The 25869-nt window shown below is 35.4% G+C and overlaps 1 protein-coding gene across 6 annotated transcripts in view; it reads left to right on the plus strand.

Annotated features, from left to right (window-relative positions):
• STRN3 (striatin 3) overlaps positions 1-25869 on the plus strand; it is a 63008-nt gene that overhangs the window by 1470 nt on the left and 35669 nt on the right. For all 6 annotated transcript variants that reach the window (XM_065064130.1, XM_065064131.1, XM_065064134.1 and 3 more), the window contains exons 2-5: positions 19187-19290; positions 23580-23653; positions 25091-25172; positions 25473-25652. In XM_065064130.1, coding sequence (XP_064920202.1) covers positions 19187-19290; positions 23580-23653; positions 25091-25172; positions 25473-25652 — 440 coding nt within the window. The remainder of the gene's footprint in view (positions 1-19186; positions 19291-23579; positions 23654-25090; positions 25173-25472; positions 25653-25869) is intronic.

Consider the following 25869-nt stretch of genomic DNA (forward strand, 5'->3'; position numbering starts at 1 on the left):
CTCTAATGATTACTTTTGTATGTGAAAATAAATCCATGCATAGACTGTTACAAGTTTATGTACAGATTGCAAAATCTGCTGAATGTGACATATCCACAGAGGAGTCATTATTATTTTATAGCACAGAAATGTAGACAATAACAGTTAACAAACTTTATAACTTCCAAAGAATTTTTGGTGATTTTTGTATTGAGTGAATGTTTACGGTCTTGAATCAGCATTCCGACAAATTGCACTTTAATTGGAGTTTTTAATAGCATGCTGTAACAGCAGCCAACGTGTTCAAGGGATTGACTTTCAGATTTCAGAACCAAGAACTATGCCCGAGCCTGGGCAGTTCTTTCAGGACTTCTCATCTCTGTAAAGTGTGTAATCTGCACTATTTTTGTTACAACCATAATTATGAATTTTTAAAAAAACACCAAGGGAAACAAATGAAGAGGTTTCACTGTTTCCTTCAATTACTGCCTGTCTTACCATTTTAAGCCCTGTGGAACTGCTGTTTTTAAAATCAGTTTAGTGGACATTGGTGGGTGTTTTTTCCGGAGAACAATTGACAGTTTCTCTTGTTTTCTCTAGTGTCTTAGAAATATAGCACTATGTTTATAAATAAGTTGCTTAGTGCCATTCATTAGCAAGCAAAACCATCTTGAAGTATTTGTTTTATGTATAGGCTTGTTACTTTAAAACGAAGTACCACATTCTGCACTCTAATGTAAAGCTCAGTTCAGAGGCTTTGAAAGCTCTGTCTGACTGAAAAAGTGCTACTGTGAACTCGTGTGGCCTCCAGACATGGTGAAGTGTTCTTGCCAAGTCTGCTGCTTTTTGTTTGTAATTGCTGTTTGTTTGACTTGGCCATACTGTTTCAGTTGCTTGTTTCTGAAGGTACCGTAGTAGTTCTGACCCTGGCTATCTGTGCGTTGATTCACTGTACCTTATGTGTGCATCAGGTCATGGCACAGACAGCACAGTCATTGCACAGTGCGTATTCACGAGGGTGGGGTTTTTTTATAACTTTGGAAGCCTAAGATAGAAGGCAGGGAGGGCATTACCTTTGGATTTTAAATGTCAACCTGTACAGTGGTGAAGACTGATACAGGAATGTGTTGAGAATATTTTTGGAAGAGATGTGTTTACCAGGCCTGCGTGTTTTTGTTGTGCTACAGCTCAAGTTATAAAGTCCCAATATATTTTGTGATTAGTAAAGCCTTAATACTTTGGATCCCAAACAACAGTTTTGTCCATTGAAACTTTTGAGAATGTCATTAATCTGTGTCATACTATGTATGAGTTTTTTTGATGATTGAGGCCTCCTGGGTTGAAAGGAAAAAAAATAATAATAATATGGAAGTGTGAGAATTAGATGGTTTGGATCCAACTCTCCTCATGCAGGAAATATCTTCTTTCAGCATGACAGTAAACTTTCTACACATTGTTTCACAGTGTTGGTTATTACAAGTTCTAAGTTATCTCAATTGCTTTGCAAACAATGCTTTTTAAAAAATATGTGGAAAACCAAATGATTTAGCAATATGTGTGATTTTATTTACCTGTTCTGAATTTATAACTTATGTTCTTCCAAAGAGTGGTACCTCCTTATCTGCAGTATGAAATTAATGGGCGTTCTGAGTGATTTCCCCACTCACACACTTTTGTTTCCTGTGTAGTTCAAGTGACTGGAAGAATTGTCCACCCCTCCTAAGCGTGCTCTGTGTATGGGGTGTTGGTGCAGGGAGAGATCATCTGTCATAACAGTTTATTTCTTGGATCTTGTAATGAACTTCTTGTTCTATTTTTCTACCTATGTGACACATTTTTATGATTAAAATACTTGTTACTTCGTCACCTTGGGGTTTATACCATAACCATAATGACTGACACAGGCTCTCAACCCTTTGGACCTGGAGAAGTCCTGTACTTGTAGCCTTAAGTCTATTTTCACATCAGACTTTGAATCTTAAATGTTAATAATTTTACACTATCCTTTCCAACTATTCAGGTTCTTGGCTATTCTGTCTGTGTGCACAAGTGAAGCACTGTGATTGTTTGACAACTCTGTGTGTGCAAATTGGTATCAAGTGCAGAAATGTCAAATATCAGGAGTGCAGTATTGAACTGTAGTACAGTTTTTTCCTTTCACTTGTAGTATTGGCTGCTATAGTAACTTTTTTTAGCGTTTACCTACTGCTGTGTTGAGAAGGTGGTCTGGCCTTGCATAGTGTGTTGATCGCTTGAAGTAATAAGCTGGATCTGGTCTCTGTTCTGTGAACTAAAGGAATGATTTTCACTGTAACAATGTTGTGTAATTGTAACTGTAACTCTGATCTGTCACTGTAATGACCTTGATGTTGGTAGCTGTTATACTGAGGTAAATTCAGTCCATGTTTTCTAAGACTTCCACACTCTTCAGAGGTGTTATAGCAAGTCCATATTGGTTGATGTTACTTATTTATTAGAAATAACTGTTTCCTTTAGGAGGTAAAAAAGAAAAAAAAAAAAAGAAATAACAGGGAAAAAAAACCCCACCAGCAAACAAAAACGTGAATGGGAAAATACTTTGGAGGTGAACTAGAGAAACTCTCAGATAAGCAAGATATTGTGTCCAAAAGGAGTATTGCAGGAAAACTTATAACTTTGGGGGGAGAATCTGGAGGCTTCCACTCTCTTTTGGAACTTAGACTGATAATGCTTGGCTGAAATAAGGTCTCAGCTGTGCAGTTTCTTCACATTTTCTGAATTAGATAAAAATGAGATTAGAGTACTCTCTGATATTTCAAAATCACACAAGATTGTGCTGAGAGAGAATTAACAGTAGATTTTACTTTCACGTGTTTTAATTAATAGGAAGAATAATTAAGAAGTGTAAATACTCAGAACAAAGTATATACGATTTCAGTATAACTAGTATGGATCGTTTTAAGTTACTCAAGTGCATAAAGATTAGTATGGTTGTCAAGGCATTTTCTATCATATAAAATGACAGCTTTAGTGATATACAACTGAAGTTCCTAGTTTATCTAATTTTACAAATGCTCTTTTCCCCAACTATTTAGTGACATTATTTTGAGAGCATTTTGTTATCTAACATTTTGTGTTCTTTACATAAGTGTTTAAAGAAAAAATAGAACACAACCCACAGATTAAAGATTTTACTTGCAAACGTTGCTTCTTTCCCCCCCCCCCCCTTTTTTTTTTTATTTTTTTTCTTCTTCTCCTGAGGGGTGGAGAGCAGCTCATTAAAGGAATTTTCTGAGCTTTGGGAACTTCATAAATATTGCAGAATTACATCCCAATAGGACATTCTTAAAAAAAAAAAAAAAGCATATTTTCCTAGGAATCTTTCAGATTTGAAGCGATTTTCTAAATTAGGTACTTCACATGTAATTGTAAACATATGTAAATGTGTTAATATGAACTAGATGAAACCATGTTCAGAGTGTGGATACACTTGTGCAGTGTTTCAGCATTTTTCAAAGCTTCAGCATTGACAAAGTGTAGCAAGAATCAATTCCTGAAATATTTGGCTATATGTAGCTTGTTTTTCTTTTTTGCAGGTTTGAAGGGCAGGATAATGTTGGTAATGTTTCTCTCTTAAAGTTGGAGGAGCAATTAATTCTTCTGATAGCATGGACTTTACCTTGCTTTTGGCAAGCAAGTAATTTATTTTGATGATAGATTGGAAGTGAAAGCAGTTACGAGGGTTGCAGAATGGTCATTAGTTTGTTAAGGAAAGAATCAGTGTGTCTCAGTCAGCAGTGAGGAAGCATGAAATAAAACTAAGTATTAAAAAAAAAAAAAAACAAACTAGCTTTTCGGGAGTTAGTGGAATTTTGTGCAAGGTGGCTGTTGTAGATGCTAAAATGTTCTTGTGGCAAAAAGTGTTTGGATGAGTTCATTTGGATGTTTATGTTTTCTGAGGTTTATTCGTCTGTTTTTATGCTACTGCCGTAGAGCTGCCTGTTTGCCTGTGGTAAAGTGCAATACTGAGGTTGGTGGTCTGTTGGTCTGACCAGACATAGACGTTCTTGTACTCTTATGACCAGTGAGGTAGTTTTGAAATGTTTTGGTTTGATTGTTTGAAAATACACTTAGTGCTGTTTTGCTTAAATAACAAAATTGATATCGGAGTATTAATTGTGATAGAACATGCAAAGGTTGCAGGCAGGAAATGCAGATGCTGCACTTGTGAGAAGTACAGTGTATTTTAACCACATGCATTGTTTATCGATTGTATTCTAGATAGTTGAAGTTGGAAAAAATATGCATAATTGATAAACTGCAATTTCATTTGGTTTTACAGGTGTCTCTCAGTATTTATTATGAAAGTAAGCTTAACTAACTACTGAAGCAGTCCTTAAAAAAACCCAAAAGGATACTTAATGCTGACCAAAAATAAAATGAAGTAGGTTGCAGAAAGTTGATCAACATTCTTCTTTATGATACATGTAAATGCCATGAGTTGTGTGGGTAATATCTGCATCTGAAATGGCTAATTTCTGTTTGTGCAGCCTGTTAAGGTGCTTGCTGTAGCAGGGATGCAAAGTACCTCTTTGTACAAATAAAGTGTATTCACATAATGTATAGAAGTTAAAAAAGCAGAAAATTCTGTTCATTACTCATTTGCTAAGCTAATGGTAAAAACAGCTATATATTTTATAGAGTTAAGTCCCTCTTGCATTTTAAGGCACTGAATTGAGAGTTCTGTCTGTTTTGGGTAGAGGGCGATTAGACATAATCAAGGGTTTCCCTACTGTGGCTTTCCGTAAGCTGTTTAGTCAACTGTGTTAGAGGCAGATAGCCTCTGGTAGAACTTTAGGTGCCTCTTGTTTACTGAAGGTTGAAAGTCTGTTCTTCTGTGTGGATGTGGATGGGTAAATCCCGTGTTCCTCGTGGGCTTTTTGGCAAGGCTTCCAAATTGAAAATGTGCAGAGCTGTTTCCTTTTTGTGGATGAATAACCTATACAGACAAGACCCAATTGTAAATTAAAAGGCGGCTGCTATATAGCAGAGCTTACCCTAAAATATATGCATACAAATTAGAAGGAGATTTCTTTGCATATTTCAAGGTAAATGGGAATAAGCAGATTTCTTCTGCAAAAGGAAGGTAGGTACATGGTTAATATTTCATTTCTTTCACTATAAAATTGAGATACTATGTTTGGTTCTGAAGTGTTAGAGCATTCATCACCTTTCTGTTTATGCCCCATTGCTCCAATTCTACTTTTTAATCAGTTGATTTAAATCTTTTACATTTATATTTACTTTTCTTGCAGTATTCACCTCAGAGGCAAAACACAATAAAAGAACGCAGGACATTGAGTTACTTAAAGATCCATGTAGAAATTGAACAGGAAGTACCTAGATAGCTATGAGGTTTAAGTATGGGAAGATATTGATCAGTGTTATAATGTAATTTTTCTGGAATGTTGCTCCTAAATAACTCTCTTCTATCAACACTCAGGATAAGAGAGTTGTTTGCTCTTTCAGAAATAATTGTTTGTAATAAAGTCACTGCTACTTAGAAGCGATGCACAGAACTGTTATTTTGTAACAGTTACTCTGGTGAGGCTTTCTTTTAGACACAGCCTAAAAGTATGTGGTGGATAAATTATATAACACTGGGCATGCATTTCATTTCTTAGTTTCATTGCCATCACACCTATACATATTTAATGGATCTTTGAGAAATCTCACTTTGGGGAGGTTTTTTTGGGTGGTCAAATATCTAGTGGTATAATGATTTATTTCAAAATGAAAGTAGGTTTTGAGGTAGTGGTGGATGTTCTTCATTTGTCATTTAAGAACCTGGGAGAAAGTTATAATTAACTCTTTCCTAATTAATGAAAAGAGTGGCTAGGGAAGTTGCATCCTTCACTGATCTATCAAATCTTCAGGACAAATGTATTATCTGTCAGAGCTTTGTTTGCATATCTGGTTATTATTTTTTTTTGTCACTCAGACTGTTCTTGAATTATCCTAAGCAATTGCTTGGCAGGATATTGAGTTTAACGATCTCTTCTTCCTTCTTCTATGCAAGTCCAACAGGTATTAAGAGCTAATGATGAAGTTGGCTGTTCTTCAGGGCCAGTCCTGAACCTACAGTGTAAATTGAAGCAGTCTGTAGTTTTTACTGCCACTTGAGGATTTTTATTAAAAAGGCTAATTAGAAGTAATGTGCTGCTAAGTGATTAAGAGTAAAAATACATTTTTCTGTGTTCAGGATAAATTTCCGTTTAATGTTACTGCATTCTTAGCCTTTTTAGAAGGTATTATGCACACTTGTGTTGAAAAATCCTGCATATGTTGGCTATAACAGTCTGAAAGACTGTGCTTCTCTGAATGCTCATCCTGAAATAGGGAATGAACTTAAGAAATACCAGATTCCTTAAGTTCTGATTCTCTTTTTTTTTTTTTTTTTTTTTTTTTTAAGGCTCACTTGTAATAAAGTTTTTTTCCATTTGCTCACATTAATTTCTCTTCACCCAAAATATGATCACTCCTTAGATGCTGCCAAATTTGAGGTTGATGATCCTATAATAATCCTTCTAGAAGAAAAAGCAAAACAAACAAACCAAAACCAAACCTCTTGGCTTCATACCAGTGACCACTTTAAGAAGCTGGAGAGTCCTTGATTGTAGTACTTAACTCAAAACTGTGGTTTGTTTCTATGTAAAATAATTTTAATCTCAAAATACAGTTTTCCAGGTGAATACTATGATATTTTTCATGATGCTGTTTAGTGGCAGACAGCTTCTGTACATTTGCTTTTATTTCAGATATCACGGTATATTAAAGTAGATAAGAAGAAGTGGTAACAAGCCGGATGAGTTCAACCCTTTAAAACATTTTGCAATTCAAAAGCTGTGAAACTAAAATGGTTTCCTTTCTTCGAGCATAAGGTGCTTTAACTCCCAGACCCCAGGGTGCGGGAATAGATTCCTGTGATACACCTTGAGACCCTGGGAAAGGAAAAACATCCTGCTTGCACAAACAGAACTCTCAGTATTCAAGGAGAACATAAAACATGTTTACAAGTTTTAAAAGACCTTTTCTCTATCATAGCTTTAGCAAGATTTGTACAGTTGACTTGGTGTAGAAGGCAGGACTACTGGCTGTGTTAACTCTCTGACGTGGTGTAAATCAGAGAGCGTTGGCACTATTCTGTGCCAGGAGGCTGGATTAACTTTTAGGAGGTGCAAAATACCCATTCCTCATCAACTTTCTGTGATGCCTCCCTTAAAATGCTTTTCATTATACACTTGCATCTTAACTGGCTTACTCTTTTGTTTTTTTGTAACTTTTATTTCCATGAACTTGATTGTATTTGATTTTGTTATTGTCAACATTGCCTTAATGATGCAGAGCTCTTTAAGCTTTGTAATACTGTATTCTTTTATTTATATCTAGGTGGCTTCTTGTATTCTAGTTCTAACACTTCAATAGTTTTTGCTGTCTTGTGTCTGTTGCTTGGGAATGTGTGTTACTGACCTGGCAACTGATGGACGTTGACATGAGTGTTCATCACTGAAACAGTGTAGGTCAGTTCAGGTCACTGTGTTCACAGTCTGCTGCGGGTTGTACTTCCACCTTCTGTATTCCTAAATAATAAATAGATGTTCCTAGTTTTGGAAAGGAAGTGTACGTTCTTGAGGATGTTTGCCATGCTGCAATTTTTCCTTCCCTTTCCACTCTATAGTGATTGTAAGGAGATGCCACACTACAAAGTGTACAACTTCACTCTGATTTCTGTGGTCTTGTACTGCAGCTGCTAGTAATAAAGAGAATGAGCTCAATATTTTTAGTTCTGTTTAATATTAAGTGTCTAATGAAGCTTTAACTGTGACACTTCATTGTTAGCTCTATAACTTAACAGTGTAACTTCATCTTAATGGAACGATGTGCCCGTACTGTGATGCTGGCAGTAAAGATATTTTTAATCTTATCAAATTGAAATACTATGTTTTGGTGCTACTGTCAGTGTGTAATTAGGCTTACTGGCTGTATTGGTGACTTTCTTGGAAAGAAAACATTTTTCACTAGCTTAGATGAGTTCCAAAAAAATGCCCACCAGTTCTGAAGACTGTACATGAATCTTTATAGATAGAAATGGGCTGACGCGGGTAACTATATTCTGATTTTTAAAAGGTGTTACTTGCAAAGTTCATGCATTTAGGAGAAATGTGGAAAATATAGATGATAGTGACAAAATGAAAAACTGCATCTGAGGATGAACTTGTGCTGAAACAAATGTGCTGAGTTGCTTTCCTCCTGGACTGCTGCGAGTTTCCTGCTAAAATAAAATCATAAAACCCCTGAATGGTCTGTAGCCTTACAAGTAGGAGCTATAAATATAGAAATTGGGAAGCAATTTCTGTCTTGTGATCTGTGCAGAACTGGCAAGGTCAATATTGCAATATAATGTCCCATTCTTTAGTGGTAATTTTGAAAAGAATGCTGAAAATTTGAAATAAGAACAATTTGAGGGGAAGAGTGATCCATTTATAATTTGGTTTAATCAAAAAGAAGTCTGAGAGATTGCCTTATTAGGTGCCTCTGTGGGTTTTATGTATATTCAGATGCTTTTTAATTTAAAGTAGAAAACTGTTTAGTTTAAGGACTATGACACAGCAAACTGGAATTTTACATTAAATAAAAAATTATCGCAATGAGGGGGCTGTATATAGTGTGACAGAGATACGTGCGAAGTTGGGTAACTGCTTTTTGTGTGTGTGTGTACAACAGCTGAGGAAATAATCAGGCAACAGGTGTAAAACATACTGAAATATTTTTTGTACAATGAAAAATTATGCAGCCTTTCTACACGAAGACACAGAATATAAATGGATCCAAAATAAACAATCTATTACTCTGTAGTCTAATCTACTGCTGTTGAGTTTACCTGTTTGGGTGGGTTGTTTTTCCATGCTTTTTCTTAAGGCATCATGCTTAAGTGAAGAATTGGACCCTTGGAATTAAGCTGCTTAAGGAGCTAGGTGATTTCTTTCTTTCTGTTTTGTTGTGTGGGGTGTTTTGTGGTGTGGGTGGGGCTTTTTTGTTTTTTAAATTTCAAGTCAAACCTTTGATTTTATACGAAGGTAACTGATTGAAATATGGTCTTTCTAAATGTCAGACTGCTTTAATTGATCTTATTGTCTTTTAAATAATTTTTACTTGCGTCATTGTTAGTTCGAAAACATGCTTTCTAAGATTCCCCTACTCCAGTTATCCTGTTAGAGAAGCTAGAGGACTATTGTTTTCCTCTTGGAAGACAGAGAATTTGTAGGTGTATTATTAGTTAACTGCACTACTTTTCTGTTAAACCAGGTCTTCAGCACCTTGACTTAAAGTCACACATGTATCTCTTAATTTCATGAATTCAAATAAAAAGTGCTGTGTATTGCCTGCTTTGGATAGAAAAAGCATATTCTCCAAATTAAATTCCTGTAAAATATGTGTGAGTATATAAGTGCATACAGCCACACAAATGCATAGTATGCTTATTTTCAGTATCACTCTTGGATTTGTGCTTTCCAATCCAATTACAGAGAAAACTGCAGTAGTAAGCAGGAGTTTGATCATGACAGTACTGTAGATTAATCTAGTGTATTCACAGTATTGAATGGCTGTCTTAAATGAAAAGGAAGCCAGGGATATCTGTACTTTAATAGGTGAAGTGTACTCAATATAGCTGGTTTCTGCTAAGAAAGACAATGGCCTTTTCATCTATTAACTGAAGTAGAGACCTAATTAGATTACTGATAGCCAGTATCAAAGTGCAGTAGTTCAGCAGCTTATTGGTGGTTCGTTGCATATGCCTGTCCAGAGCTAGAAGCTGTTGTTGAAAAATGAAAATTAGAAGAAAATGCTCAAGAACCCTGTAGTGTAAATTCGAAGACTCCCAGTTGCAAAATAATCCTGACCTTTCTTTAAGAAGTTTTCTTAAAATTGTTCTGGTTGCACTGCACTTAAGTCTGCATTTTGCAATCAATTTGTGCTGTAAGCTAAAAGCATTACGTAGCACCATGTGTAAATTGCAGACCTGTCTATAGCGCTCTTATGTCTGTATTTCAGTAATATATTAAGAAGACACAAGCATGTTCAAGAGTTTATTTTGAATCTCAGATTATTGTGGTATGGGTAAATATATATGAGATTTTGTGTCTGGACAGAGAAGTAATTTAGAGGCTAAATGTGTTCAGAATGCTTGCGTTACTGTGGTGTCATACCTGTGATGATCAAGAATGCTTCTTAAGTGGTTAAAACACAATCTAATCTGTAGTTGCGGTGTATTTTGCTGTTGCTTATCAAACCTGGTGATGGGAGTCTAGCTTATCCACAAGCTTGTCTGTGTCTGCTTTCATTAGTTTGTCCCAAGAGAAGATACTGCTCACAAACTTTGCTTCCCTTAAGCGTTTCATGCCAGAATAATGTACAAAATGTTCCAAAATAGAAAGTTCGCATAGGAAATGCTGTATATAGTCTTGCTAATCGAGGTAGGGAGCGCTTAACAGTTGATAACTGGTATTTTTGGCAAGAGTTCAGCTTTTGACAATGATGTTGCAATTGTGTTATGGGTTTTTTCCAGTGCAGACATTTGTAAAGTGCCATGACTTAATTGATTTTTAAAATGCAAAACTTCAATAATTTCTTACCAAACCGTAGTGTAATAGGAATTTCTTTTCATCTGTGAAAAAAATGTTGTATGTAGCAAAGGAAGAATGTAACATTGGGTCTGCAAAAACACAGGATGTTTATTATGTCCTCTATTCCCAATATTTTATGAGAGATTGTGTGACTTTTTAAAACCTATTGAGACAGCTAATGTATGAGGCCTGTGGAAGACATGTTAAGGAAACTTGATTGTTTAGGTAGATGCTCTCAAGCTCTCCTGTGTTGAATGATAAAGAAATTTGGGAGGTTTGTGGTGGTGGTGTTTGTGGTGTGGTTTGGTGTTGGGTTTTTTTTGTTTGTTTGTTTTGTATACTCCTCTTGCTTCATTTGGTAATGTATGTGAGAGGCTTTCAGTAGCAATCCATTTTGGACATGAACAAAAGCTAACTTCGATGTTTGTGCTGTTGTGAATATTGTGGCAGAGACCTGCTAGGGGGTTCGATAAAGCAGCACTGACTGGAGATGAATGTAGGATAAATTTTGTTGAATTTTGGCATTTACCAAACTACATATTGGCAGATTAAACTGCATAACTCGGGTTCTTGCAGTTTTCTGTAGTCCCGTTGAAGGTGGCCATATGTTGATATGTAAAACTATTTAACATCCTGTATTAACTTTTTTCTGTAAACGACACAGCACACTAATACTATTATTTAAATAGTTTCACATCAGATTTTCCAATATAAAAGTCCCATAGCAAGTCAGTTAAGAAAATAGATGTGGGATTCTTTGTTTTATTTTACATTACTTGATCTTTAGGAAGTACATACTTTCTTGAGGAAGGATACTTATGTTTTCAAGCAATTCTAATTGTAAAGAGAACTCAGTTTAATTTACTTTTGTTTGGAGAGCTTTCTTAAATTATTATTAGAAACATGACTGTCTCAGAGTTTTGGAAACTTGTATTCAAACATGTTTCATAGATCATTCAACCTGCTAAAGGAATGCAGTTCAAATTATCCAGACTCTTCATAGAGTAGTAAGCATTTAAAAGTAGTAAGTAATTGCTGCTTATGTTTTGCTTGCCTATTTAATTACCTTGAGTGATGACATTTGATTTGATGTTTGAATGGAATGACTATGATTTTTCGGCAATAATTCAATCTTACAGAATAGAATCTTCTTCCAGAAAGATGACTGTTCCTTTGAAAATTTGTAGGCAGGAACTTAATTTCCTGGATTGCCTCTGGGACTGAAATTGAGAAGAAAAACTTTTTTATAAATTAAACTGTGCTCAGTATTTTTAAGTTTTTACCTGAAACAAAATTTAAGAAACCTGTTGTTGCATAAGGAGCACTCAACTACAGGAATGGTCAAAGAATTATAAACTTCTAAGAGACTTATATCTGTAATTAAAACAAAATTGTTTTATTTAGTTTCCAATTCTTAGATGTGTGTCTTAGTCTTTGAGGAGAGTGCTCTTTGTAACAGAGTTTGAGTCCTTAGTTTTCAGTTGCTTCTAACTTTTTTTGGACTTGTAGTCTCAATTGCCTTTTTTTTTCTGGTGCTGACTTCTATGTACTGGATAGAGGTCTATGGACAATTGGTTTACTTAGTTTCCAGATTATGAAATTTAGAGGGTGTTAGTCTTTAAAAACACATCCACAAGTTGTATGAGTTTTGTTGATCTAGTATTCCCAAATACTGTAATGTTTAGAACAGTGGCTATAAAAATTGTAGCACAAGAAAAAATGATTCTATAAAAAAAATCTAGTAAGGAATAGTGACAGAATGAACATAATCTTATACTGAGTTTGTTTTGGCTTAGAAGTTTGACCCTAGCATACAAAATGAGGAAATTTAAGGCTGAATTTTTTGTAAGTTGTTCAGAGAAGCTGACGAAACTCAACAGTACTTGGACCTGGAGTGAAAAGAAGCAAACTTTTGAATTTGAATGGCTCGTGGTGATATGGTGGTAGTGGAAAAGAGGAAGGACAGATTCAGAGAAGGAGAGTTTTGCAGGCTTGGTTTTTGCCATACCCATTGCAGGGCTGACGGTGACTTATGAATGAATAAATTCTCTTGGGTCTGTCAGTTGTGTCATTAATCTGCCAGGTTCCTCCTTAGAGCCAGCTGGGTTTCTTGTGTCTACCATTCTTGTGGGACAGTTGCTCAAGGATGTCACTTTTCTAATGGTTGGGAATTGCTTTTGAAAAGTGGTCAGAAAGTGATCAGAAGAGTCTTTGGAAAAGTACCAGTTGAGCAGGAAATGATGGTCAGCTCAAATGGGTAAGACCTATAAAAATGGAACCTTCAAGAGACATCTTAATACCATTGCTCCTTTAAGTGCAGTAGTTACTGACCTGATATTTAACTGACTATTCCTAAGATTGTGCATGAAATTATCTTCCTTAGTTGCAAATGTTGTTCAAACGTTCACTAGTCTTAACTAGTTATCAAAATCTTTTTTTTTTCCACATCTTATTTTATGATGTGAAGGCCAACATATGAAAGTTGGTGTTTCAAATTTAAGTCTTCTGATTTTTTTTATTTTTTTTTTTTAATTCTACAGGATCTTCAGCAGTGGTGTATCTTTGAAACGTGTATGATCCTGATATGACCAGTGACACCTGTCTCACTGCACAGTGTACTAAGGGAGAATCTTGCCTGATACATTAATTGGCAAAATGAAGATTGATTTTTATTTTTATTTTACAAGTGTTGTATGTAAAGCAGTCAAGATATCTTCAGTCCTGAGCTGACAGTTTAAGGATGAATTGTAATAAATGTGTAGATCTAATCAGGTCTATAAGGTTACATAAAACTCTTCTAAATGCTTAATACTTTTACATGTATGATGGTTTAGATGTCCTCGATGAGATGAAGTTTCAGACTGTGTGTTGAAAACTGAAGGCTTCTCCTCTTATGTTCAGTTTCCCTTCTGTGAACAGGAACTAGAACATTAGTGGCTCCACAGGTGTGTCCACTCTTAAATTCCTGTTATGAGTCAAATCTTCCATCTCCCCAGTATTTTTTAGTTTACAACAATAGTGTTCTGTTCGTCTTTGCCATAATAAACGTCTAAAAATGAAGATTAGGTTAGTCTTCTTGTGTGACAGTAATCTTGTGATCAAAATGTTTAAAAAATATATGATCTTACTATTGTTTTGAGTTTTGTGACATGCCCTGGTAGGATAAGCAAACGCTTATGTGTGCACTGGGTATGTATATTCAAACTGCTTCAGTGTGTTCCATTTCTTTCAAAAATACTGCAGCTTTTCCTTCCTTCCTTCTAGAAGTCTGAACGGACTTTAGAAAAACAAGGCGCTAGCGTTGCATTGCAGCTAGCATTGCTTTACATGTAGTTGAATTATTTTGAAATACACTTCTAGAGTCTGAGAGTTAACAGTATTTGCAACTGAAGTGGAAAGAAAGTATACTCACTGAGTGTGTTCCCGTATTGGTAAATCCATTAGAATTTGATAGTTTGATTGTATTAGAAAGTGTTAGTGTTTCAACAGCCTAAGATAAGTCCTTTAATCAGTCTTACATGCTTTACTATTCAGGTTTCGTGCCTTTTTTCCACTTCGATATGTTTGAGAAGCTGGATGAATATTTCAAATACTACATACCAGGATTTATTAATAAAAGAAGCCTATAAAGTCCTATGTGTAGTTATTGTATAGCCTTTAGGTTGCATATTCAATTTTACCTGCCCAAAATGCTGTAATATCTTACCTCCTTTGTCCTCAATGGCTAAGAGAAATATGTTTGCTCAATGTGAAGATTTTATTTTCTGTGTAGTTCAAGCAATAAAACGCAGTTTTTAATATGAATGCTGCTATCATGGCTAGTGCTGTCTGAAATGCAAAGCAACAATTCTTAAGTTTTAGGACCTTTCTTTCAAGCTTTTTTTAAAAAGGACAAAAATCCTTATTTTCTTCTCAGAATACAGTTTTTCTTTTTAATTTGATTTATCAATTTCTATGTGAAATGCAGTATTTTTAATAATTTAAAGTTACGTTGAAGTTCTCTGGTCAACTACTTTTTAAATCTGTTACACTTTGATTAAGCAATGTAATTGCATTCTAGGGATGTGGAGTATCAGTGTAATCAGAGATTTACTAATTCTTACCATTCAAGAAAAACTTCAGTTTCTTATTTGAGATCTTGGAGTTTGGGTGAAAGACTGTTGCCTGGCTTGCACATGATCACACTTCCTATTTAAAAGATAAAAACCCTTCCAGCTACAAATGTAGTGCATGTATATCTGAAATGCAGCACACCGTTAAAACAATATTAAGTTTACAAAGTCTGTAATATTAGATGTTGGAATTTATATTCAACCCCTTCTATATGTGCATTCAGTAGTTTTTTTAACCTCAGACTTTTTTTTTTTTTTTTTTTTCCTTGAGATCCATGCTATTCAAGTAGCTGTTCAGTAATTCTTTTTATCCTTGTTTTCTGTGTTGCCTAGTTTCAGGCATTATTTCATGCATCCTTGCACAAATACAAAGTATCTGTCACTGTTTCTCAGAGCTCCCTGAATTCACTTTCATAATAAAACTGGGCAAGTTCATGTGGTAGTACTCTTACAGCTGAGGGCCGAGGTGTAGAGGGAGCTCAGAGTTGTTATATGTCACTGAATTTTGTAGAAAGAAAGATCATGGATCTCAGAGATCTGTGAAAATACTGTAAATATGAAAATGCACAGGCTGGTGGAAGCTTCTCTTGTTGAGCTTGTTTGAAGAATCTGAAGCCTAGCCATATCTGTGGGGAAAAATATTCTAACAGAATCTGTACACAATTCAAGGGGATTTTTTTAAAAGAAATAGGAGGCCATATTTTTGCTTACAGAACTAGTATTTTATACATGTACTGTAAAAGAACATGATTTCCCCCCCTTAAGGAATGGTCTGGCTAATGCACTTTTAAAAATACACTTTGATTGAATTTATAATTCAAAAGAGTTAAGACTTGTCTTGTATTTGACTTTCTTAGTCTCTCTACTCTTGTTTTTGCAAGTCTTGTGTTCTGAACATGCAGATTGTGATATCATGTTGTCACTGAAGGGAGCTGTTACTTCAGTATCCTGTTTGTATCCCTTGTGCCAGCCTAAGTACTCCCATGACTATACAGAGTAGGATCAGGAAACTGATGTAATTCAGAACTGAGAAAAAAAATATATATATTTCCTCAGTAGTTTTAATGTGTGGCAGCAAAGCAGCTAAGTCAGCACAGCAGAGGGAACAGAAACAGGAGGAGGATTGCTCCCCTTAGTATCAGCCTGGGGGCTTACAAATTGGTTTAAGACAATGGAAAGAATTCTGTTGTAACTGAGAGGGAGGGAAGGTTGTTCTGTGCCATTTTGTTTCCCAATTTTAGTGCCAGTAAGTCTTTAATCATAATTTAGTTGTAAATCATATCAAATCTAGCTATCCCAAGAATTGTTTCAAAGGATGGGAGTATCTAAAGATTGAGAAAGTTGTATTATGTAGAGAGTATTTCTTAAGGCTTTGTGTACAGAACCTAAGCTAGTACAACAGCCCCGCAGGAGACTGTGTTTACTTTACCTGTTTTTATCGAACTTTAGATTTACTGCTTTTCAAAAAAGTCAGTGTTGGAAATTGTGTGTTAATTTTTAGGGCTCATAGTCATGAAACAAGTCAAGTGATAGTTTTGATACACCTAATTTCTCAGTTCAAAATGTGAGAAAGCAAGTCAGTTAATTTAATTTATTCAGCAAATCTGCAGTGATCTTGTTCTTGATTTGGTATTGAGGGTCTTGATGACTAAGTGTTCCCAAAGTCTAAATTGATTTACCGTATTTCTAAACATAAAGCTCTTAACTTTTGCATAGATAACGTCTGTCACATTTCAGCCATGTGACTGTTACAATGGAGGGAAAAAAAAAAAATCCTTGAAATCAGTCAAATATGTATAGAAGCAATTACAGAAAGTGATGCTAAAGGAAGTTTGGTATTGACAAAAATGTCAAAAACCCAATTACAAAGTGCGTTCTTTTGTGTGTGGCAAACTTTCTGTTCAACCTTTTGGACCATGTGAAGATTGTGTATAAATACTGTTGCATATAAAGATTTTTGAGGGCTTTTTTCGTAGTGTGGATTTTTGGGTTTTCTTTTTTTTTTATTTTTATAACATTATTACTGTATTATATTAATTCTAAAGATCACTTAGCTCATTAATATCTCTGGTTGAAAGTATGAGATCTAGGGAATACCTAGTAAATATGGAGGTTTGATTCTGCTTGGCCAAGGACTTCAGAAGTATTTCCAGAAGGGCGTATAGTTCAGGTGTGAGTATCTACGAGGCAGATGCCTCCCTCTATGTATGATTGCAGCTGTATTATTTTTCTCTTCATTATTAGCAAACTGAGGATTAAATAAGGCCCGACAGTTGTATCTGGCAACTAAGATTGGTCAAAGAGTTGTAAAACAGTGCGGGCCGAAGAAACAAGACTAATAGAAGGAGTGAAGATTGTCACAGAATACCCGAGTTTCGGGAAGAGTTGAGAACTGCATTCCAGTCAAAGAGCATAAGAGATTTGATAACCTTACTTAATAACAACAAAAAAATCCAAACCCAACCAACCAAAAAACGACAACACCAAGCCACTACTTTTGTAACTATTTTGTGGGTAATTTTTTAATTTGTGTAAGGACACTGTTTACTTTTTGTTGACTAGTGAAAACTGGGATAACAAGTTGGGCTTGTGAAATTGTCTGGTCATTTGCTGCCTTAGATACTGGAACAGTGCAATTTATGTATACTTGAAGTTTTCTTCAGAAGGCTGCTAAATTTCTGTTGGATTAAAGTCAGTTTGATAGTATTTTTTTAGAATCTTAAGTAGCATAATTGCAGTTGAGTTGCTCAGCTGCCTCCATTTCCTTCCATTGGGAGCCCACTGTTTAAAACAGCTGATTCTGGATCTTGGTCTCTACCTTTTATCGTGAAATACCTGTGCAATGATTACAAAGGTTGTATTTTTTTTTTTTTCTTCTCTATTACCATGCACTATTTGGTACGTTACCTTTTCTCACCAAGTTGCAGTGTTTTGTTGAGAGTGCTTTCAGGACAGACTTTAAACTGAAGTACTCATAACTTCCTTGTTCTCACTAGGATTTTAAGTTTTAATGGATGAAATAATTAGGTAATGCAAGGTAAAAAGAACACATTTTAATTTGGTTTAGCATTGAGCAGAAAGCTGGAGGGACTAAAATTAGGGCTGATGTGTGTAGTTTTATATGGTCTTGAGATGGGAGCAACGCAAGTATGTTGTCCTCCTGGTTAGACAGTTTCTGGCTCTAACCACTGAGAATGGTGAAATGTACAACCACTCACTTTAAAAAATCTCCAGGGATAAGTTAGGTGCCAATTACAGCTGTGCCCCCTCTCCCCCCTTTTGTTTTTTAATTGCGCCTTCTTTAATAATGAAATTGTAGTGTTGATCTTAACCTCTGCAGACCTATGTGGTCTCTACTGGCCTTATTCTATTTTTGTAAATCTCTCTTCCAAGAAAATTTTATATTGACTCTTGTCTTGAGTTAGCTACCCTATGACTTCAGTCAGTTTGAAGTCATAATGATGACAAACAGTTTGTAGTTTCCTGTAATGATGACCAATCCAGTAATATCATTAGCCATTTGAATTTTGTATTCACATCTGAGAATTCCCTTGTCTTCCCTAGGATTTTGGCTTGCAAAAGGCAAAATATGAGCCCTTTCACTTTGTAGTGAAGAAACTACTTTTTTCTCAAACTTACTACCTTTATTTTTCAACTGCTTTGAAGTTTTCTACACGACCTTTTGCGCTAGTTGAGATAACAATAAATTCAGTAGAACATATAAGCTATCTACTAGGTTAACAGGTGAGTAGGAAGCTTTATTGCTTCTCTGTAAGTATAGGTGGGTAATATGATTGATGCTTAAAAACAAACAAACCATACAAAAAAAAACCCCACACCAGTATTTTTCGTCATATAGAGCAGCACACTATAACCAGTTCTCCCTTGATATTTTAACCTTCAGGTGTTTTCAGCAGTAAGTAAAATGTGAATCCATAAAATATAGTTGTTTCCTGTATAACGAAATTGTAAATTCTGATTTTGAATTCATGTAACTGTTTCTTGATCTGGTCAATATATTGGCATTAAAAACTAAATTGCTTAAAAGTATGCTGTGTGCCTATTTTAATATGGCTTCGGGTTTGGAAGAAAATGTATAAGAGAATTTATGCTAACAATGCCACATGGACAAAACTGTTTGCATGTATTAAAATGTTTAATATGATTACTGTCTGTGCCTTCTTTTAGAGTTACTACACTAACTTCAATACGTTTATTTCAAGGAAAAAACCCCAACATTTATGAACAGAAAAGAATACTCGGTCTCTGGGGCAGAATTATTTTTGTTGTTAATGACTGACTGAAGTGATTAATGCTAAACAGTTTTGCAGTTTGTGTACTTTTTTTTTTTAAGGCAGACTTTGTTGCTTTGATTTGGGATCGGAATGGAATAAAATCTCATATCTTTCTTTTGTGTGTGTGTATTTTCAGGCTCGGATAGCATTTTTACAAGGGGAAAGAAAGGGTCAAGAAAATTTGAAGAAAGATTTAGTGAGAAGAATAAAAATGTTAGAATATGCATTAAAACAAGAAAGGTAGGTATACAGACTGTTTGGCTTTTATCTGACCTAGAAGAATTTATAGAGTAACAGCAATTCCATCACATTATGTGAACTGCCTTTTCTAGATGATTCTATGTAACTTTATGTAAACTGTCCTTATGGTTTGTCATCTTTGCACTGTGTTTTCTGATAAATTCAAGTGTAAACAGCTTGAGGATCAGGCAACAAAATAGGCAACCTTTATTTGTTTATTTTGATTTGAGGAGAACATTCCCGCAAGAGTAAACTTATAGTTTTATAGCAAAATTTAGTGACATGTATGGACATTTTTAAGTTAGTTATCCCAGAGTAAGTATGTTTTGCATTATGAATTAGTACTGTGAGTAAGTGACTAGTACAGAAATGACTTTGATCAGTTGGTTTCATAATAAATGCTAATGTTTTGGCGAAGATGGCTTTGTACCTCTGTGTGAAGTGTCCAGTGTAAGGGTGCTCCAGAAAGCAGCATATGTTCATACAGAAAGCCATATCAGAACATTGTGTGTCTTTTAGTGAAGTCATAAACAGAAAGGATCTATTTCTTCATTCAACCCTGTCCTTGAAGTGGAAAGTAACTCGTGGTTTCCAACCACAGTAAGACTAAAAGCTACGTTGTTATATCAAACAGGTAATGTGCAAGTCACTCTGGATTTGAGGCAGATGAAAAGTATGCAGAGTGTTGGGGTGTGTGTGTACTTTTCCTTAAAAGAACATTGAACATATCAAAGGGATAATGTGCTGTCATTGAAGACCCAAGTGTCTGGGCTAGAAAGAACTTTCTGAAGTTGAAGGAAAACATTTTGGTTGTTTTGGCAATAATAAACTCTCTGTGTGCTGCACAGAGAGACTTGCTGCAAATGCACACCATGAGGCTGTGACGATTGCCTACTTATTGAGATAAATCAGAGGCAATTAATTACAGCTGAAGTGTGAAGACATCCCGTAACAGAATGCAGAATTTGAAGATGGATGGCATTGATGAAACCTCAGTCTTGTTTTCTCCTGAAGGGCAGCTGCCTTTATAATTTGACTTACCATGAAATTCTAAAAGTCATCTGATGGGCAAGAAGCTTGTAAACATACATACAACAGAAGCAGAACAGCACAAACATACAGTTTGCTTTAGTTCTTGCGGCTAGTGGGTACAAGCCAACAGTGCATATTTTTCAAGAGGAAAATCCTTGCTGAAGTCCCAGAATACTCATGAAGATTGCTAAAAGCAGGAACTGAAACTCCGGGCCTGATTGGTGAATGTGTGGGAGGCAACGAGGAAGCTTTCTGTTATTTTTTGCTACAAATGCCTCATAGTTTGAGGGGATCTCATTGCGAAAATATGATGGATTGAGTAAGGAAAGCAAGCAGGTACTGACTTGTCAGTAAATCATCCAAGAATGATAGTATGTTAGTTTCTTGGTTGTTATACTGAATGAAGAGTTCATGATAAGAGGTGTTATTTCTTTGCCATTGTTGTTCTAAGTGAAGAATCACAACTAATGAAAAGAAACCATTCTGAGAATTTCAGATCTGAAAATTGCTGGCAGCAATTTTCACTGTTGAGCCTGATTCTCCCCACCCCCTTTCACCTCCTCTTGTTGCTAACTCCCTGATGCTGTCAAAAAGTTTCATGTGGTGAAATATCAGATTATAGGGAGTCAGAAACAAACTAATTCAGACAATGATGACAGTCATGGTTTCTCAGGAAAAAGGTATGAACCAGGACATCGTTGTGTAAGATTAAATAAAGCACAGTAGTACTTACAACATAGTTTGATATTTCTGGTATTTATGTCTAAGTGTGTGTGCAACACACTTAGTAATATGTTGTTTATTATTTCAGTGTCCTTAAATATTTTGCTAGTTCTGTATCATTTTTTTGTAATTAAATTTGGCCTTAAGTAGTTATATATTTGGCATTGTTTGTTTGTAGCTAGTGTGTATTCCTTTATGGTCCTTTGCAGACCCAGACAGATTTCTTCTGTTGTGTACACTGAGCCACTCTACTCCAGGCTTCATTAGTGTAGTACTGTGCTTAAATTAATAAGACTTGCTGAGGTTGTAAAACTGTGTCTGTGTTTTGACTTCATGGGGTTTGAACTGGAGCTGGCTTACACCCTTGCAGCTGAGTGGTAGGATTCAACAGTTATACAGCAGCAAGCAGTTAAATCAGCTCAAGGCATTGTTTCTCCTCCTCTTAATTTTTCACTCAGGGAAACCTAGCCTTAGAAGAATAGCAAGTCAATACTGAAAGGATTCAAAAGATGCCTCTTGTAGAGTTCAGCTCCTGTGTGGTATGGGGGAGTAACACCTGCTGACTTGGTCACCAACACTGTAGCTTGCTAGCGATTTTTAAGATATGTAATAATTACTCTTATTTGTGCTCCAATACAGAGAGGAATATGTATGCAAATATATAGTTTATTAGAATTTAATAAGATCAATTTGTTACTGGAAAATTGAATTTGAGCATCAGATGTGATGTAAGAGATACAACTGATCTCATTACAAGCAGCAATATTTTGGCTTATTCCTAGTGGCTTGTCATTGGTATAATTTTAGATTGGATACATCACCATCTTCTCTAATGAACAACTAAAGCAGAATTTTAAATAATGTTTTGAAGTTGTAGCTCCAAAATGGAACCAACTGTTCCTAAACAGTGTTTGCCACAGCTCTAAATGGTACTAATTTAGATTGGCCTTTCAGTTACAGTGGCATCACTTATGAACTGAGCAAAACCAAAAAAGCTTGGTGGAACACTGCCCTATTACAATGTTGAACAAAGCTTTGTATCTCAGTTTAAAGACAGCACCTAGGGTAGACAGTCTTACAGTGCACGGATGAAACATTCACAAATAATTAAACACATTCACAAATAATTAAAAGATTATGATTCTATTTTATTGGCAGTCAGTCAGATTCAGGTCATGCAAATATTTAGTCTGCCAGGAGCCTTGCAGTTTTTCAGTTATAATGTAATTGGTATGAAATGCAGCATTTCATTTTACTATAAAGGGTCAATAGTGCCATCTACTGACCATTTGTTAATGAGACTATTCCTAATTGCAATTTTAGCAGAAACTTCTATAATTTAGAAGACAAACTTCTATACCATCCAGTATATCAGGCAGCATTTGAGATGAACTTTTACCTTCAGTTTGGAAAAACATGAAGCAGTGGCTCAGACATTTGCAGTTTGTTGGAAAGTCGTTATTTTGTCCAGCATATGTTCCATTATGTATCTTTTCTCAAGAAGTTGCATGTTTGACAGTAGTCTTTAAAATTGGTGGGAGATAGATACAGTTCAGTTATTTTTAAAACTTTGGTCAAATGATTAATATAGAATTATAAAGACGGCTGCCTTTTGTAGAAGCTTTAAAATGTGGCTGCTAACATTTTTACAGACATCTTTCACCTTGACTTTGCTGCAGAACATTTAGAGTTCTTGTCCCTGAGATTTTGAGTATTTTTTGCAAAGGATCTGTGAAGCAAAAGTCAAATTGTGGAAGGTCTAGCTAGGATAAAGGTAGAGAATTCCAGGATACAGATGTGGGTAGTTCATGTGATATTGCTGGAAGTAAAGGGAGCTGAGGCCTTTTGATAGGCAGCTTGGGTAGAAATTGAGATTTGGAAGGCTGATTTTTTAAAAAGTGATGGAGAAGACAGGTTGAGGGATCAGAAATCAGGAAGCAAGAAGGGAAGAGGCATGTTTGCATAGGGGCACTGAGCAGGAACTGGGCGCGAAGCCTCTGGTCAATGAGAGAAGATCAGTGACAGAATACTTGTGCTGAGGGAAACTGGCACACTAACATGGTTCTGCAGAGATCACCTCTGTCATAAGCATAGACGGAACAGGAGAGAAACTGAAGTGGAAATCGAGGGTGGCAAATAGGCAGGAGTCCCAAATATGAGGTTCATTCATTGTAGTGCAATTGGCTAGCTGTGACAGTGCTACAGGTGAAAATATATTCTCTGCTAAATAGTCGAACCTACTGTTTTTTCAAGGTTTCTTTTAGTAGCTGACACACATGAAAAAACCCTCATTCTTGGAGAACATACTAAATTCTCATCTGTAAGTTATTTGATAATTGTGAATAATTTTAAGTGGGTTATCTCAAAACTGTTCTTGAAAGACTAGGAAAAATTGTGTGATGCAATAATTAATACAGCAGTTTCATTTGAATAAATTGTATTGTGTTAGTATGGTTCTTTTAAATGGGAAAATAAAATGTTTTGATTTGATAAAAGCATGTGCTAATTTGTTAAACATTTGTATACTTTTTCAGGGCAAAATATCATAAATTAAAATATGGCACAGAATTGAACCAAGGTGACTTGAAAATGCCAACTTTTGAATCAGGTAACTTTTACAATAGCCTGTTGTAGTATAATGTGTTATGAGTTTGTTCTGCTCAATCTGTTGCAGCTTTCAGTCTTCCCCCTACCTCCCCTTATGTATGTTACAGAGATGATGTCTAGGAAAGGTTTGGTATTGGGTAAATATTGTTTAATCTGAAAATCAAAATTAATTGACCTTGCCTTTTTTGAAAGACCTCTGAATGAAGCTTTAAATAAGGTTACACAATCCCTTATTAATCTCCTGCTTCTCATTGCTTCTTGTAATAACCCTCCTTGAAGGATTTAATATTTTTTTGCCGTTGTGCTATCCATCCAGAAGGAAAGCCTAAGTGCAGACTAAACATAAGAAATATGGGGGGATTTTGATGCTTTTATAGGATGCGAGTTTTTAAAGAATAAGAAAAAAAATTGTACTGCATTGGCCTGGAAAAAATGTTTTGTTTTTCTCCTAAATCAAAGAAAAGAGTCCTAAGAGAAAGAAATAGGCTCTCCTTATTGGTATTCTGGAGCGTATCTGATTTTGCAATGTAGATATAAAAATGATCATAAGTTTTGTTCTTCACAATATTGCAGACAGCAGAGGGAATTTTTCATAATAACATTGGGCTATTTGATAAGCAGAAATGCATGTGACTTCTCTTGAAATGCAGGTCTTTGGGAAGTCGCACTGTTGGCCTCTATTTGAGCCTTACATTTGTGGCCTGTAGATTTGTATTCCACACTCCCCCTTTTTGGTTTTGTTTGTCTGTTTTCTTCTGCTTTAGAAGTGCCACATTTGGGGTATATTTATACTCAAGTGAAACTAGAGATCATAATTCATATTTCTTGCTTGATGGGATTTTTTTTTATCTGTTTAAAAGCAGAATAAGTTGGATGTTAAGATTCCTAAGCTACTGGTTTGAACCATGTTTTCTAGTCTGTTACAGTAAAAGTGCAGTGGGTCTAGATTTTAATTGTCGACAGTAAACTAATGGATTTTGTGCTAAACTTGACATGTTTGTTTTCTCCAAATGCTGACACATATCACTGCTTCTCTTAACTATATATTTCCATATAGTTTGCTTCTCTTAACTATATTTTCCATTTCTAAGCAGCTCTACTTCTTGTGAAAAAGATGTAGCCTGTTCTCTAAGCAGTAACACTTCAGCTAATCAGGGCAAGGTTTTCTTTTGTGTGCAGGTTAAATGTTTTTCCATTTCCTTTTCTGCATGTAAGAGGTCAGGATTTTTTAACTGATTCTGTTCTGCTAAATTATTTGCTTGATGCTTTCAGCAAAGAATTTAAAAAAAAATTGAAAAACACTGCATAAGACTGCATCTAAATTAAAGCTTTTTTTAAAGATTTGCTTTTAGTTTCATTGGTATGTTGTAAAAAGTAAGTTGATTAAAATACAACAACAGAAAACCACAAAAAACAATTTTGACACTCTATCTTTCAGAAGAAACCAAAGATACAGAGGTTCCTGCAGTACCTCAAAATAGCCAATTGACCTGGAAGCAAGGCAGACAGTTACTAAGACAGTAAGTAACATGATTGAATATTGGTGTATTTGAACTTCTCCCTGAAGTATGAGGGGCTGTATACATGCTTACTCTATGAAACAGAGTAATTAAGGTGGGCAATTAGTGGTTCATTTTTCAGGACTTGTTAGTCTTGACCTTTAAGCAATATAGTGTAAGGTTTTCTGTGTGAGATGGATAGCTATGAAGCTTATTTTTCCATAAATGATACAATAGTGGCATTCATTTTTACCAGTCAATACTGATGTCTTTCCTTTCCTCTCAAGTATGCTTTCTTCTTTCTTCTCTTAATGCATCTAGGTATCTTCAGGAAGTAGGTTATACAGATACAATATTGGATGTGCGCTCCCAGCGGGTAAGGTCTTTGCTTAGGCTCTCCAATTCAGAACCAAATGGTTCAGTAGAGACAAAGAACTTAGAACAGATCCTCAATGGGGGTGAATCTCCTTCATCAAAACAAAAGGGACAGGATATCAAAAGGTAAGGGAAGAGAAAATAAAAAAGTATGCATAAAGTATGTTTTACTTAGTTCTTGATATGTACTGGTCAGTTTGCATTGCACTTTCAACTGGAGAGTCTGAACATCTGTGCATCTGTGAGTGTAGGTGACTGTAAATGATTATGAAATTAACTTAAATCAGTGAGATGTAGGGACCTATATATCTATATTACATACGTATATGTATATTATACATAT

This window comes from Columba livia, chromosome 5, assembly GCF_036013475.1.
Source record: "Columba livia isolate bColLiv1 breed racing homer chromosome 5, bColLiv1.pat.W.v2, whole genome shotgun sequence".
NCBI classification, from domain to species: domain Eukaryota; kingdom Metazoa; phylum Chordata; class Aves; order Columbiformes; family Columbidae; genus Columba; species Columba livia.